Here is a 13,313-nt window from a genome sequence, read left to right on the forward strand (position 1 = left end):
TATGTTACTGGAAGAAAGGCGGACTTGACTGAAAGGTTGAAAGGAATAAAAATTCTGTCGATGAAGAATGTCAACAAAGTAAATTCATCGGACGATACTTCAGACAGGAATAAGCAGAAACTTATATCTCCTCTCGGTGAAGTATTGCCTGATCTAAAGATCTTTGTAAGTTGCCGAATTTCACAGATAATGACATAATTACCTCGTGCTACGGATGAAAGTAAAGCAACAGTTAAGGAGTGGCATATTTTACCACGACAGACACGTACACAGCATCGAATACCACGATGTGAGTGAAAGCTGCTCTCACTGTATTGTCCGGTGTCTGGTAATCCCTTCGATACCGACATCAAACCAAAAAAAGAATCCTGACCACAGAGTGTGGGTAATTATGTCAAATGTCACTGGCAATGTGCATTCAGCTGATTGCAACTGTTAAAGCAAGTCACTGAGCATGCGTACATGTCATACGGGAGAGTTCCAATCAGGGGTGGATAACACTTTATAGGAACCCCCTATACATGACGCACACACAGGCACACATGTTAACATATCAATAAATCTTCTCTTAATCATTCTCACCCGGTTGTCTCTTTTCCATCTGGCACTTATTAGTAGTATTCAATTTTCTCTTTATTGTAAGGGCTGTGTGATGTGGTACTAAAAAGCCATTCTCTCACTTCACATCGCACAGTCCTTTACAGTATAAATGTGAATAGGTAATCTGGGTATAGAAGCTGTAGGTTTTGGAGCAGTTGTCTGTAGTTGTCCCTTTACTTTGCTGGTAAATACTTTGTCATGTCTGTCCCAAACAACTATATCCGGTCAGTTATGTTATGTAAGTATTCATAACAGGGTAGTGCTCTATATTTTTCTCATTACGGTCATTTTTTCGGATGGAATTGTAAATTGTTTTAGTGCCAATGTTGTGTAACATTAGCAGGTAGTGTGCCTTATGACGTTTTTTGACAACCACAGAAATGTGACATGATGTTTTCGGTTACACCTCGAAGCTCCTAGGACTTCACTGTCTTTTTTGTTTTTAGGTAGTTTGTTGTAATCGCTTGCTCTTGGATTGCAAACGCACAACCTTCGAAGTGTGATGTGATGTAGCGGTCACGAGTCCAAGAAAGGCTGCACTTCATGTCGATATTAATTTCATCTTTAAGTCTTCGAGAGTCCGTTTGCTTGCTTTCTTTCTTTCTTTCTGGTAGAGCATTTTACATCATATTTTCATTGAGATATGTTAGTTTTAGGCTTCGGTTTAGTGTTATGCTTTAGCGTTTAGAATTATAGTTTAGGGTTAAAGTTTGGGTTAGAGTTAAGGTTAGGGTTTAGGGTATAAGACTATGTTAGAGTTATGGTTGGTGTTTAGGGTTTAGGGTTATTGTTAAAGTTTAGATTCTAGGTTTAGGGTTAAAGTAAGTGTTTAGGATTAGAGATTAGGGTTGGGGTTAAGATTACGATTAGAGTTAGGGTTTAATATTACGATTAGGGTTTAGAGTTAGGGTTAGGGTTTAGCACTCGAGTCGAGGTTAGGTTTAGGGTCTAGTTTTAGGGTTTAGGTTAGGGTTTAGTGTTTGGGGTTAGGTTTAGTGTTAGGGTTAAGGGTGAGGGTTTATGGTTAAGGTTAATGTTAGGGTTTGGAGTTAAAGTTTGAGTTAGGGTTTAGGGTTAGGGTTAATGTTATGTAAATGGCCTGGTAAACTGATATGAATTCACTAATATGCCATCCATAGATATGATAATTTTGATCAGGTACAGTAATCCCTTCTTCAAGTTGTAAAGTGTTTGTGATATAGTCAATTGAGCTTTGATCTTTGCTAGATTAAGTTGCCATATTTATTTCCAGTTTAAGTAAGTACCTCAAGCAGCTTCTAATTTGATCGGCTTTTATCCTTTTTGAACTGACTACTATGGTTTCTGTTCTTCGACCGAAAGGAAAATTTATCCCGCTCATATCGCCGAGTGTTTCAAAACCTCAAAAGCATCTTTAAACGATATATGTCGGTTTTTATAAAAAGAAAAAAATCTACAAAAAGAAATTAGAATCTGCGTGTTCACAATAGCCGTTATCTCATTAATTGTTTGAAACAGTGGTTCTTTACCGAGATCCATACGACCCCTCAGGGTCCATAATAGATTTTGTAGAGTCTGCGTAAATAAAATAGTAAATTAGGGAACCACAGTAGTTTATTAAGGATCCATGAAAAATGTTTGCTTTCGATGTATTTATTACAAGAAAAACTAAGTTTCTTTTGCAAATGTTTTACGAAGTTCAGCCTACATAATATATATGTATATAATATGTATGTGTGTGTGTGTGTGTGTGTGTATAATGTACATGATGTGACTATATATATATATATATATATATATACACGTATGTGTGTGTGTGTGTGTGTGTGTGTGTGTGTGTGGAGAATGGAGAAACAAACACAAAAAGAAGCAATTCGGTTGGGCTAGTTAGCCATTGTTTTAATTATGTGGAGATTATATAAGGCTGCGAGCTGCATTTCGGTGGTTTAGCCCTCATCGTCATCCACTGGTCTTGACTCGTAGCTTACCGGTTGAAAAGCGAGTGCTTTTATTGTCTTACGAATACTGCTTCCTTGTGGCGACAACGTGCTAAATACATAGCTGATGTTCTTATCAGAAAAAGGGCGCCAAAATGAAATTGTTAAATGACCATCCCATATTGTTTACCCAAGGAAGGTGCTTGTTTACAACAACTGGGATTTAATGAATTAAAGATCTGCTCGATTTAATGTATTTGAGCGGTCAGCTAGCAACTGATAAAAAATGGTTAAAATGTTTTTCAGACTTGAATGAGTTAGTTTACTGACGTCAATCATTGATGATACTCTGATTATTGTTATTCAGTTATTTGTAAATGTGAATATGATGATTCTGTTTCGATTTTTAAATGGTGATGGTGATTATAGTCATGATGTCAGTGGTTTGTCTACATTTTAGTTTGTCACTTCTATTACAAACTTGAGTTGGTTTTATATGTCGTTTGTGTCACTAAGATCACAAGAGTTTGAATAAGACTCATCTCAGTGTCAATTATTTGACTACAAGGTTGTTTAACTGTGAAGTGTTTTAAGTTTGGGTTTATTTCATTACTTGATATGTCCCGCGTAATGACGACGTATTTCATCGTCTGTGTGACTGACTCGTACGGCGTACCTCGCCGACTGTTTTCCTTATTTGGCACGCAGGCCATGACACAGAAAGGACGGCACAAGGACAGACAGAACACCACAGTGGGGACAAAAAACAAACCGAATGAATGAGAGATGGATAATAATTAAATGAGGATGTAATGGCTGCTTGAACCCCACTCTCAAGCAGTACCATTTAATTGTTTTAATACAAAGTTTTTATATAATTTTTTTCCTCTTTTTTTTTCCTTTTAGTATCGTATGTGTAGTCTTTAAAATTTTAAAAGCTTACTCACGCTTTACCATTTTATATATGGCAACAAGTCGTCCTAATCTATAACTGGCGGTAGGTCGTCAACTCTACCCTCACTCCCATTGGGTTTATTTTGTTTCCAAATCATTTCTTCAATTTCTCATATCTTTCTTTGTCTATAGCTATGGCTTTTGTACTTTCTGGGTAATGTTCCGTTGGTAATTTAACTCTTATCACCGGTTTAAATTTGGTGATTTTTCCTTCTATATCTGTGTTTTTTGTATACGTTACCATATGCCATTTGTTTTTTCCGGGTCTTTTGACTGTTCGTTCTTGCAGTGTAATTAGGTTGTCTGTGATGGTTTCCTTTCCTTTTTCCTTCGTTGTTGATGCTGGTGGAGGTTCATGTAGTGAAAAATATGTACAGTCTATTTCACTCTCCTTCTTTTTCTTTATTGGACTCTTCGGAGATGAGTTCACTAGTTCTTTCCTTTTTCTTTTGGTTACCTCCGTAAATGGTTCATCCACTTCTTTCGTGCATTTTTCATTTTCTAGGTCCGCCACTTCGGCATTCTGCTCCTGTTGGCTTTCCTCGTTTTTATTTTCTCTCTGAGGACACTTTACTCTAATATGTCCTTTTTCGCCTCATTGATAGCAAGTTGGTGGCCTTCCTTCTACTACCACCCTCAACATTATGTCCTCCGGTAGTATTATTTCTTCAGCAATTTCATTTAGATCTTGTTTTCCGACCTGGATGATCATTTCTAGTTCGTATCCCCATCAATTTACCTTCTTTGTCCTTGAATTTTGGCGTCTTCCTCAGTTACGTGCATTACGGCTGTCACCAGCCACGCTTCTTTGATTTCTGGTGGCACTCTACCTATTGTCACTCTGGTGACCCTTTTGCCGTAGTCGGTAGATAGGAGTATCCATTTTTCCATGTTCAGCGTCACAGTGGAGTGATTTATTGCCTCCTGTTCGTTGGCAAATCTCACCTCCACTGTGCCGTATTTTCTTCCTCTTGTATAGAATGTTGTCAGGTGCTTAATTTCCTTCAGACATTCTTCAATTGCTTCTTCCGTAGCTATCTCTATTTCTTTATTTTCTTTGTTGTTGTAGATAGTGTTCTGTACACCAATGTTTTTTCTTGGTACTTGTCACTTCTTCTGGAGGGATCAGTTTTAAACTGGATCCTTCTGAATCAGCCTGTAGTATTCCTTTAGCTTCCTTTGTTCAATTTTAATTTCTCACATTTCTAGAGAATTTGCACCTTTCCCAGCTGCTGAAGCATAACTCCCGGTATGTGCTGGAACTGGTTCACACTTCATCTTTTCCTTTTTTCAGTTACTTCGACCCAAAATGGGGGAGAAGACAAACACAAAATTTAAGACCCGCAGGCAAAAACAGCAACGTATTTAACAAATTCAACAAAACATGGTTCATCCGCGCGGGAGAACCTTCAGCAAAGATACAACAAAGTATAACACGACTTACGTCAACCGGGATCAAAAATGATTTAACACTAACAAAATTGGGTCGGTGACTGTAAGTCTTTTTATTTGGCATCTAGGCCATGATACAGAGGGGACAGCACAAGGACAGACAGAACACCACAGTGGAGACCAAAAACATAAGACGAATGAAAAATGGGAAAATAAAACAATGAAATCGATGTAGATGAAATGGCTGCATGCACCCCACTCACATGCAGTACCATTTGAACGTTCTTACTTTCAGTTTGTAATCTTTCTTTTTTTCTCATTTTTTTAACCATTAGCATCATTTTGTTTACTCTTTTTTATTCTTTTTTTTTAAACCATTTTACTCTCTTATTTTAATATCTGATGTAAAGATCTAGTTCACTTAGTTCTACTACTGACAGCAGTTCGTCGAACTCCACCACGAAACCCGGCTGCTCAATTTGACACCTTTCCTTCAACTTTTTATATTTTTCTTTATCGATTAGAATAGCTCTTACGTTTTCACCGTACATCTCCTTGGGCAACTTAACCCTTATAACGGATTTAAGCTTGGTTATCACTCTTTCGGTATATATGTTTTTAGCATATGTCACGCATTTCCAGCTATATTTTCTTTGACTTCTTGCTTGTTTGTCATGTTCCACTCTTGGCGCCACCTCCTCCATTCTGGTTAGTGTCGCTGCTTCTTCTCTTTGTTGTCCAAAAAGGTTTTCTAGTATGCTTGCTTCTATCTCCTCCTCTTCCTATTATTATGTAAATTAGCTCCGCCAGAAAATGGAAAATATTGTAATTTCATACTACCCCCAAAAACTAATGAAACTTGTTTCCAGGAAACAGTCGAACTACTATCAAAAATATTCAGTGATAAAACTTCCCTAGGAGCGTTGGAATCTAGTTAAAAAAGAGGATGAAGACTTTGTCACGTATGCCGGGACCGTAAATATTCGGAGAGCGTGAAAATTGTGTAGTCCCGCAGCGACAAGCCACTAAGCAAATATATATACATGTGTTTGGTGGGATAATAAAGGCATTGTTTATTATGAGCTTCTCCCACAAAACCAGACCATTAATTTTGATATGTATTGTCGTCAACTGGCTAATTTGAACCAAAAGACCAAAGAGTTGAGGCCGGAGATTGCCAACAGGAAAGGGGTAGTGTTCCAACAAGACAATGCCCGACCACATGTGTCTTTGGCGACTCAAACAAAGTTACATGAACTTGGCTGGGATCTCTTACCCCATCCACCATATTCTCCTGATATTGTGCCATCCGACCACCACTTGTTTTTGTCTCTACAGAACTCATTGCAAGGAAAACATTGAACGATTTAGATGGAGTCAAAATGCATCTAGATAACTTTTTTCCTTCAAAACCAGTAAAATTTTATGTTGACGGAATATTTAAATTGCCTGATGGATGGGCAAAGGTCATTAATAGTAATAGAAATTATTTCATTGAATAAAATTTATTGAAAGGTCAATTATTTATATCCCTTTTTGCATATTAAAAAAACGATCAGAACTTTCCGGACAGCCTAATATGTGTGTTTGTGTGTGTGTGTGTGTATACTCACATGCATCTATTTGTATGAGTATGTTTATGCACCATGCGTCCATATAAGAGGTCCTCTCAAGGTAAATAACACAGCATCCGGTGTTCTAACACAACAACCACTTTAAGTTGGATATAAAGATAGCTTTTTTGGTTTTAATACTGCTTTTGTCGCTTCGAAAATCAAGGTTATTCGTCAGAAATAGCTAAATTTGCCCTGTTTATTAGCTCTGTTAAGTCTACTCTGCAGGTTATATATATTACATCATATCATGATACGGTGTGGACTGAGATCCCCGTTGACAGGTCCCTGATATTAAATAAAGTATTAACATTACGGTATGCAAATTAGTTGCCTCAATATCTTGTGGTTACTGAAATTTTGGAGGTGTATAAACAAATTGGCCGTTTGTTTCTCTGAGAGGAGTTAAACTGATATAGTCGCCTCTAATGAGAATCCAATAAGACTTGAAAATCGATTAAGGTTGTTTATAATGTTTTCAGTCTACGGGTCTACGGGAAAGTAGCTAAACTAGCCTTGTTTATAAATCTACTCTCTCTCTCTAAGCACATACGCACACACATTTACTGATTTCTATATCTTTTGCGTGTTCCCTCAAACCCATACATACATATATACGTACACATGGATAAGCAGACAGATAGAAAGAAAATGAAGCTTCTTCCCCACCACATACACACTCTGAGACTCTAATCTATGCATTTAAGAGTTTGCTTTGTTTCTTCATCTTCTTCATTTTGTTTGATTTGGTGCCCTGGTAACATTGACATCAAAGGTGTGATCGATTTCTTCTTTTCCTTTCCTTTTCTTTTCTTTTTAATCGATCAACAATTATTTAAACGTATATGTCCTGTCCAAGTCATATCATATTTCAATATCCAAGGACTATTTTACAAGCTGAAACTTGCTAAATCTCCATCCAGTCGATTATAGAAACATCTTTGGTTGTTGGATCGGTATTTGTGATATTCATTCGTGACACAATACAGTGTTTGTTGTTGGCGAGCGAACCTGTGTATTTTAGTCGTCTTCGTGAATTATGCGCCACAAATCTTTGGTCTGAACCCTATTTTAAATCTTTAAGCCGCGAGAAAACTGGCAGTTAACAATGTCTTATGCTACATATCTGTTGGTTTTCCTATCATTTGGATTCAATTTTGTTGAGCCGCTTGGTAAGTTTTTAATACTTTAACGTTTGCTGGGATTGGGTGGTTTCTTTTTCTTGCATATTCTTCAATGTGGTGAATGTTACTTAATTTATTATGTTTTATTGATAATGTACACACACGCGCACGCGCACACACAATCGTACTTATATATGTGCGCAAAACATGGAAGTTACAATGTGGGGAGGTAACAATTTGCCAGTGCTTTGTTTTTAACGAAGGCGGTTTAACTAATTTTTTATTAAACATAAAATTATATCTATATTACCTTATTGTTACACATAAACGCAGTAAAATTCAAACATCTACACCATCAAGTGTTTTAACTCGAGCTTCGAAAACAACAAATGGTTACTTTATCTGTAGCTTTCTTATTAAATAATAATTTGAACACACCACACTTTATTCAGTATTTTTTTTAAAAATAATTCCTGATCAGTAAGGAGGGGCTAAAATTTTTCTATGTTAATAATACTATATGTATATCTATATGTATATATATGATGGACTCCCCTGTCGGTTTCGACATATGAGGATCCAACAACCTACACTTCCTTCGTCAGTCATAACGTTTATGTCAAATGTAACATTTGAGTCCTACCAGCGATTTGTAAAGAAGTCCGCAGATGTTGCAAGTATGGAGATTACGGGTCAGTACAGGCGGTATATTTGCAACTGCTTTTCCCCTTTGCCTTACACCCATAAACATGTTAATGCTAGTTGAAACAAAATCTCTTATACTATTTTGACCGACGATCTCCATTTTTTTCGCTCTAAGGCTGTTTGCTCAAAGGTGTTGTGAGCTATATTGACTGCTGAGAGGTTACTTTTCAGCTTGTCCGGACGGTTTCTTTTCTTTCTCCAAATTGTGGTAATCATTGCAATCTTGTCTGCAAGATGCGGCTGAAAGCGCTATTTGGTCTGGGGTGTACAACCCGTTATTCACTCCTCCCCATCTTCTGCAGCTTAAACCCCAACCTTTTTCTTTCTTTTTCTTTGTTTCTTTGGTGAGGTAGTTAAGGTTTTTTTCCTCGGTAACTTTTATACTTTTAATGATTTTTCTCTTTCTTTTCTTCCTGTAAAAATATGTTGATAATAAACTTGCCTCTATTGTGAGCTAAACAAAATTTAAAATAAAACCGCTGTGTTAGCATAAAAAAGATATACGAACTCATCTTGAGGTTTGTTGAAGAGACTTCAACTTTCTAGAATAACTACAGTCTCAGGAATATAGATAATTGTCTCTACGATCCAATATTATTAGTATAATCCACCAATACCAATATCTCGAAGATTATAGGCCTTGGCTTTGTCACAGAATTCTCTAAAAGGTATGGCAGTTGTTACGCTAAGTTTTGACAATTTGTTATGGAAGTTGTTACTTAAGGACTTTATCACACTTCCATAAAAAGCAACAAAACTTGCTCCACATTTCTTAGACACACCTGGCTAAGTTTGGTGTCACTGCAAAGCCAACGTCTGCAAAAATTATGCGGCATGACTCGGCTTCTAGCGCTTCAGTAGAGACTGAGAACAACATGAGTGAATGAGGAAGGAAAATAAGTATACATCGATCCACATGTATTTTCTTCTTTTACAATGCAACAGGACACTCCTCACCTACATTCTGAAAAATACTTTTTAGGTCTTCCTACCACTTAGATATTCAGTTATAGCTGGATAACAAGAGTGAAAGCGAGAGAGAGAGAGAGAGTGAGAGAGAGAGAGAAAGAGAGAGGATGGGAGAGAGAAAGCAATCTAGTTTCAATTTGGTATTATAAATTACAGTTGTTCTTATCGACGGATTCATAAAATTCCTGTGACTGTGTTGTCCTTCTAGCTGAGATACTGAAATAGTTGCACATACTGAGCACAATTCTCTCAATCTTATGTTCCATCTTTCCTGTAGCAAATCCTATTGAACTATACAAAATACTACGTATATAATTTCCAGCAATAATGATATTGAACTGTTTTCAGTTTTTGAGAAACATTGTTGCATCTACATTTGCATTATCAGCAGTGTATACAGACACTGGAGGCATCAGGTGTGGGTCTAAAGAGATATAAAAACTTGATATTTCTAATTTATTTAATGGCTGATTTGTTATTTTCTCTTGTTATTACTGTAAAAAAAATCAAGCTACACATAGTGCACTCCATTTTCAAAATGAAAGTATCGCAGAAGCATTTAGAAATACTTTGCGACGCCTTTGTTTGAAGCATCAGTTTTTACTGAAAAGAGCAAGCCACCCTCTTTGATATACCCTACATGCTTTTGTGCAGAATATGGTGCTAGAATATGATCACATAAAGATTTTATTTTTGTTTTCCTCCGGTGAGCTTTTCTCTGTCAATGAGATACTGTATATTTCTTTGTCGATAATCTATATTTCAGTATGATTTGTGATGCGTCACAGCATGATACATATTACAGTTTTGCATAAAAATTTTTTCTTATCTTGAGTTGATGGAGCTGGGGAGGAAAATGTGAATGATAACATTCCAACAATGCAAATGTTAACTTATATATGGAGACGAGGGGCCTACCACAGCGACATCTCAGTCCCCCACAGACACTGACTCCCACTCTGAGTGCAATGGAGATGCGGAGCTCATCTAGACTGAGCAGACCACTAATGTTGGCCACAGGCAGGACATCAATCCTGTCTTCCAAGAATTTTGCACTTGCAGAAAGTAGGCAACACCTTGAAAATTAATTAGATTGGTCAAAGAGGGAGTTGAAAGTGACACCTGAGCGTAGATTGTCCCATACTCTCTGCTTCCGTCTACCCGCAGCTGTATCAGGAAACTGAATCATTAAGTGGGCCCTGGTTCGGGTCAATATCAGTTCTGGAGCCGGCGGGATTATCCAGAAGTGATGGGAGGAGACCAGCTGGCCTTACCCTTTGTACCTGGGTAAGAGGTAGCTGCCTCATCTGGGACACTACTGTCTGTGACTCCTTTGCTCCCTCCCACATCCTGGATGCTGCTTCCGTAGCCGAATGAAACAAAATCCTGAAGTATCGGGACCTGACAGTGAACCATTTCTTCCAGTCTGTGGCGTTTGAGATATTTGGAGGGGCTCGGTCACAAACAGCGAAGCTCTTATCATCGTTGACGGATTGCCTTACTGAGGTGTCACTCGTGAGGGTGTTTGGCTATGTCACCGCCTCACCATTGCCCGTGGTAATTCGCGAGCGTGCTGGTTTGCTTCACTAGGTTCCGTTGAACCTTGTGTGCGACCGATTCAGGCACTTGGTGCTGAATTGATGTCTTTTTTCTCTTTTCTTCTTTCTTTCTTCCTTCCTCTCTTTCTTTTTTTTCTTTTCTCCTCTTTCTTTCTTCCTTCGTTCATGTTTGTGTTTTCTTCGGTTTTAGATTTGTATTTTTAATGTGGCATTGTATTATATATGTATCGTATACATACGTGTTGTATTCCAATAAAAAATTATCACGTCATTCAACTGTACTTTTTTCCTTTCTGTTTTTAGCAATAAATCCAAAAGCGTTGGTCAATTGATTAAGTATAATCTTTGTTTTCAGCATTTCCTTGGGGGCATGAAACAGCAAAATAATAATCAACCATTCTCCACTGATACAACAGGCAAACTTTCCTCTCATTTGGCTTGACAACATGAACTGTATAATGAGGAGAGGTAGCGAGTTGCCGGTATTTTGTTAAAAAACAAATTGATATAACATACCGTTACACTTTAACTCATTTTGTGTTTTTATAAAGCTGCGTTTACCTCATTTTGGTGTTATATATAAAGGCAGCAAAATTCAACTATTTGCACCATCAAACGTTTTAATCAACTCGGATAAGATCCTCATTGTTTTATGTATATAGGGCACTTAAGATATTTGAGGACAGATTTATGTTTATAAAAAAAGAACAGATATATAATAACAGATAATAACTTTATTCCTCAAAAAGTGCTATGAGGATAAAAATAAACCTTCTTTTCTATAATGTTATTCAATAAAGCCACTTTCAGCTTCAAAAACTGTTTCTGCATGAGATCTAAATCATCAACATGCTCGAATCAAAAGGTCCTGGTTCATTTTTGACATTGCTCTGACTATGGCAGTTTTCAAAGAATCTTTGGTGTTATGGGCGTGTTCATTGACCTCTCTCTCAACTACGCTCCACATGTAATAGTGCAATAGATTGAGAGCTGGGGAATTAGGAGGCCAAGTGTTAGGGGTTATGTGATCATGAAAATTTTCAGCCATCCATTCCTGTGTTACTAGAGCCATGTGTGATAGTGCAGAGTCTTACTAAAACACATATGGCCTCCCATTGCATACACTGTCTATCCAGGGCTTAACAATTATTTCTGAGACTAAAACAATAATTGAATGTATGACATTTACCTAATTTGCCAAATTTAAGATTCATTATTTTTCTAAGTACTACTATGCTCTTATGCGCATAGAATTCATCCCTGTAACTAAAAACGTTTCTCATTCCTGTTCGATGTCATCACAACATCTGTTAGAAATAAAAGCTGAATCTCCCTCGAATTACATCCTACCGTTTTAAAAAACAAAAGAGAAAGAAATATATCAAAGAATTCAAATATTTATTGAGAAATGTTCTCCCTTAAAACTCCTGTTTTCAGTTAGTTATACTGTGTGTGTGAACATCTCTTAGGCGAGTGAGATAAGCCTCTATAGCATCAAACACACAATGACCATTGATGCACATACTGAAGAACATACCAATAATTATTTATTAAATAATGTCTGGGAATCCGTTACCTTTATAGGCTTCTTTTGATTGATCTATGAAATCTATTTCATATTTACTTATTGCTATGAAATAAGTAAGTATAAAATAGATTCTCCCCTTTTCAAACGAAAGTGTATAGACCAGTCAAAAAGATACATTTGCGAATGTAGCCCTCGAAATACAAAAGTTTAAGATGGTCACAAATGGAATGCCTTCGATCATAGGTCTGGTTTTTGTATAAACAATAATTATTTTCACCGTGATATCACGAAACTATTCACTCTCATATTCAATTCACAAGGAAGACTCAAGCCATTACACTCAACTAACACTCTGCTCACGTTACCTTATACAGCGGAGGCATAACGAGTTCAACAATAATAAACAAGTCTAGGCGCATCATTTTAACCTTTAGTAGAAAGTGGGTTATACATCTTTAGATTGTATACCTGACTTCCTACTATAAAATTAAAGAATATAACAGAACGCTGAACTCCAGACTATCAACTTAAACAACACTTTATTTAGGTGGTAAATATATAAATCTTTAGTTCTTTAGTGGTTACAGCTTCTGTGTGTATGAGCATAGTTGTTGGGACGTTGTTCTGTAGTTGTGAGCGAGCTGTCGAGTGTAAGTCCGAAAGATGTAGAGAGACAGCTTAAACACACGTCCATGCTCAATCGCTGGCCAGCGAGAAAGAGAATGAATTGAGCGGGAAACGCTTGCTTGTTTAATTCCACGCATGCGTAAGACTACGCATGCGCATGCGTTACTACAGAGCTCCCTTGCCAGTGCGGAAACGCACGATAAATGAAATCTGTTAGAACGCCTGAGGCAGGATGGCCACTGAAAAACCACCCACAAGATGTGGTACAAACACACACAAAGAAAATTCAAAGAAATTAAATGTACACTTGTGAAATACATGCATGC

The 13,313-nt window shown here is 37.2% G+C and overlaps 1 protein-coding gene across 1 annotated transcript in view; it reads left to right on the forward strand.

The window, feature by feature from the left end:
* Nucleotides 1-7,336: 7,336 nt before the first annotated feature.
* The window catches only part of LOC106870210 (uncharacterized), a 25,217-nt gene continuing 19,240 nt past the window's right edge, over nt 7,337-13,313 (forward strand). Inside the window, exon 1 of the mRNA XM_014916215.2 lies at nt 7,337-7,647. Within this exon, the coding sequence (XP_014771701.1) occupies nt 7,584-7,647 (64 nt within the window). The 5' untranslated portion in view covers nt 7,337-7,583. The remainder of the gene's footprint in view (nt 7,648-13,313) is intronic.

This window comes from Octopus bimaculoides, chromosome 4, assembly GCF_001194135.2.
Source record: "Octopus bimaculoides isolate UCB-OBI-ISO-001 chromosome 4, ASM119413v2, whole genome shotgun sequence".
NCBI classification, from domain to species: Eukaryota; Metazoa; Mollusca; class Cephalopoda; order Octopoda; family Octopodidae; genus Octopus; species Octopus bimaculoides.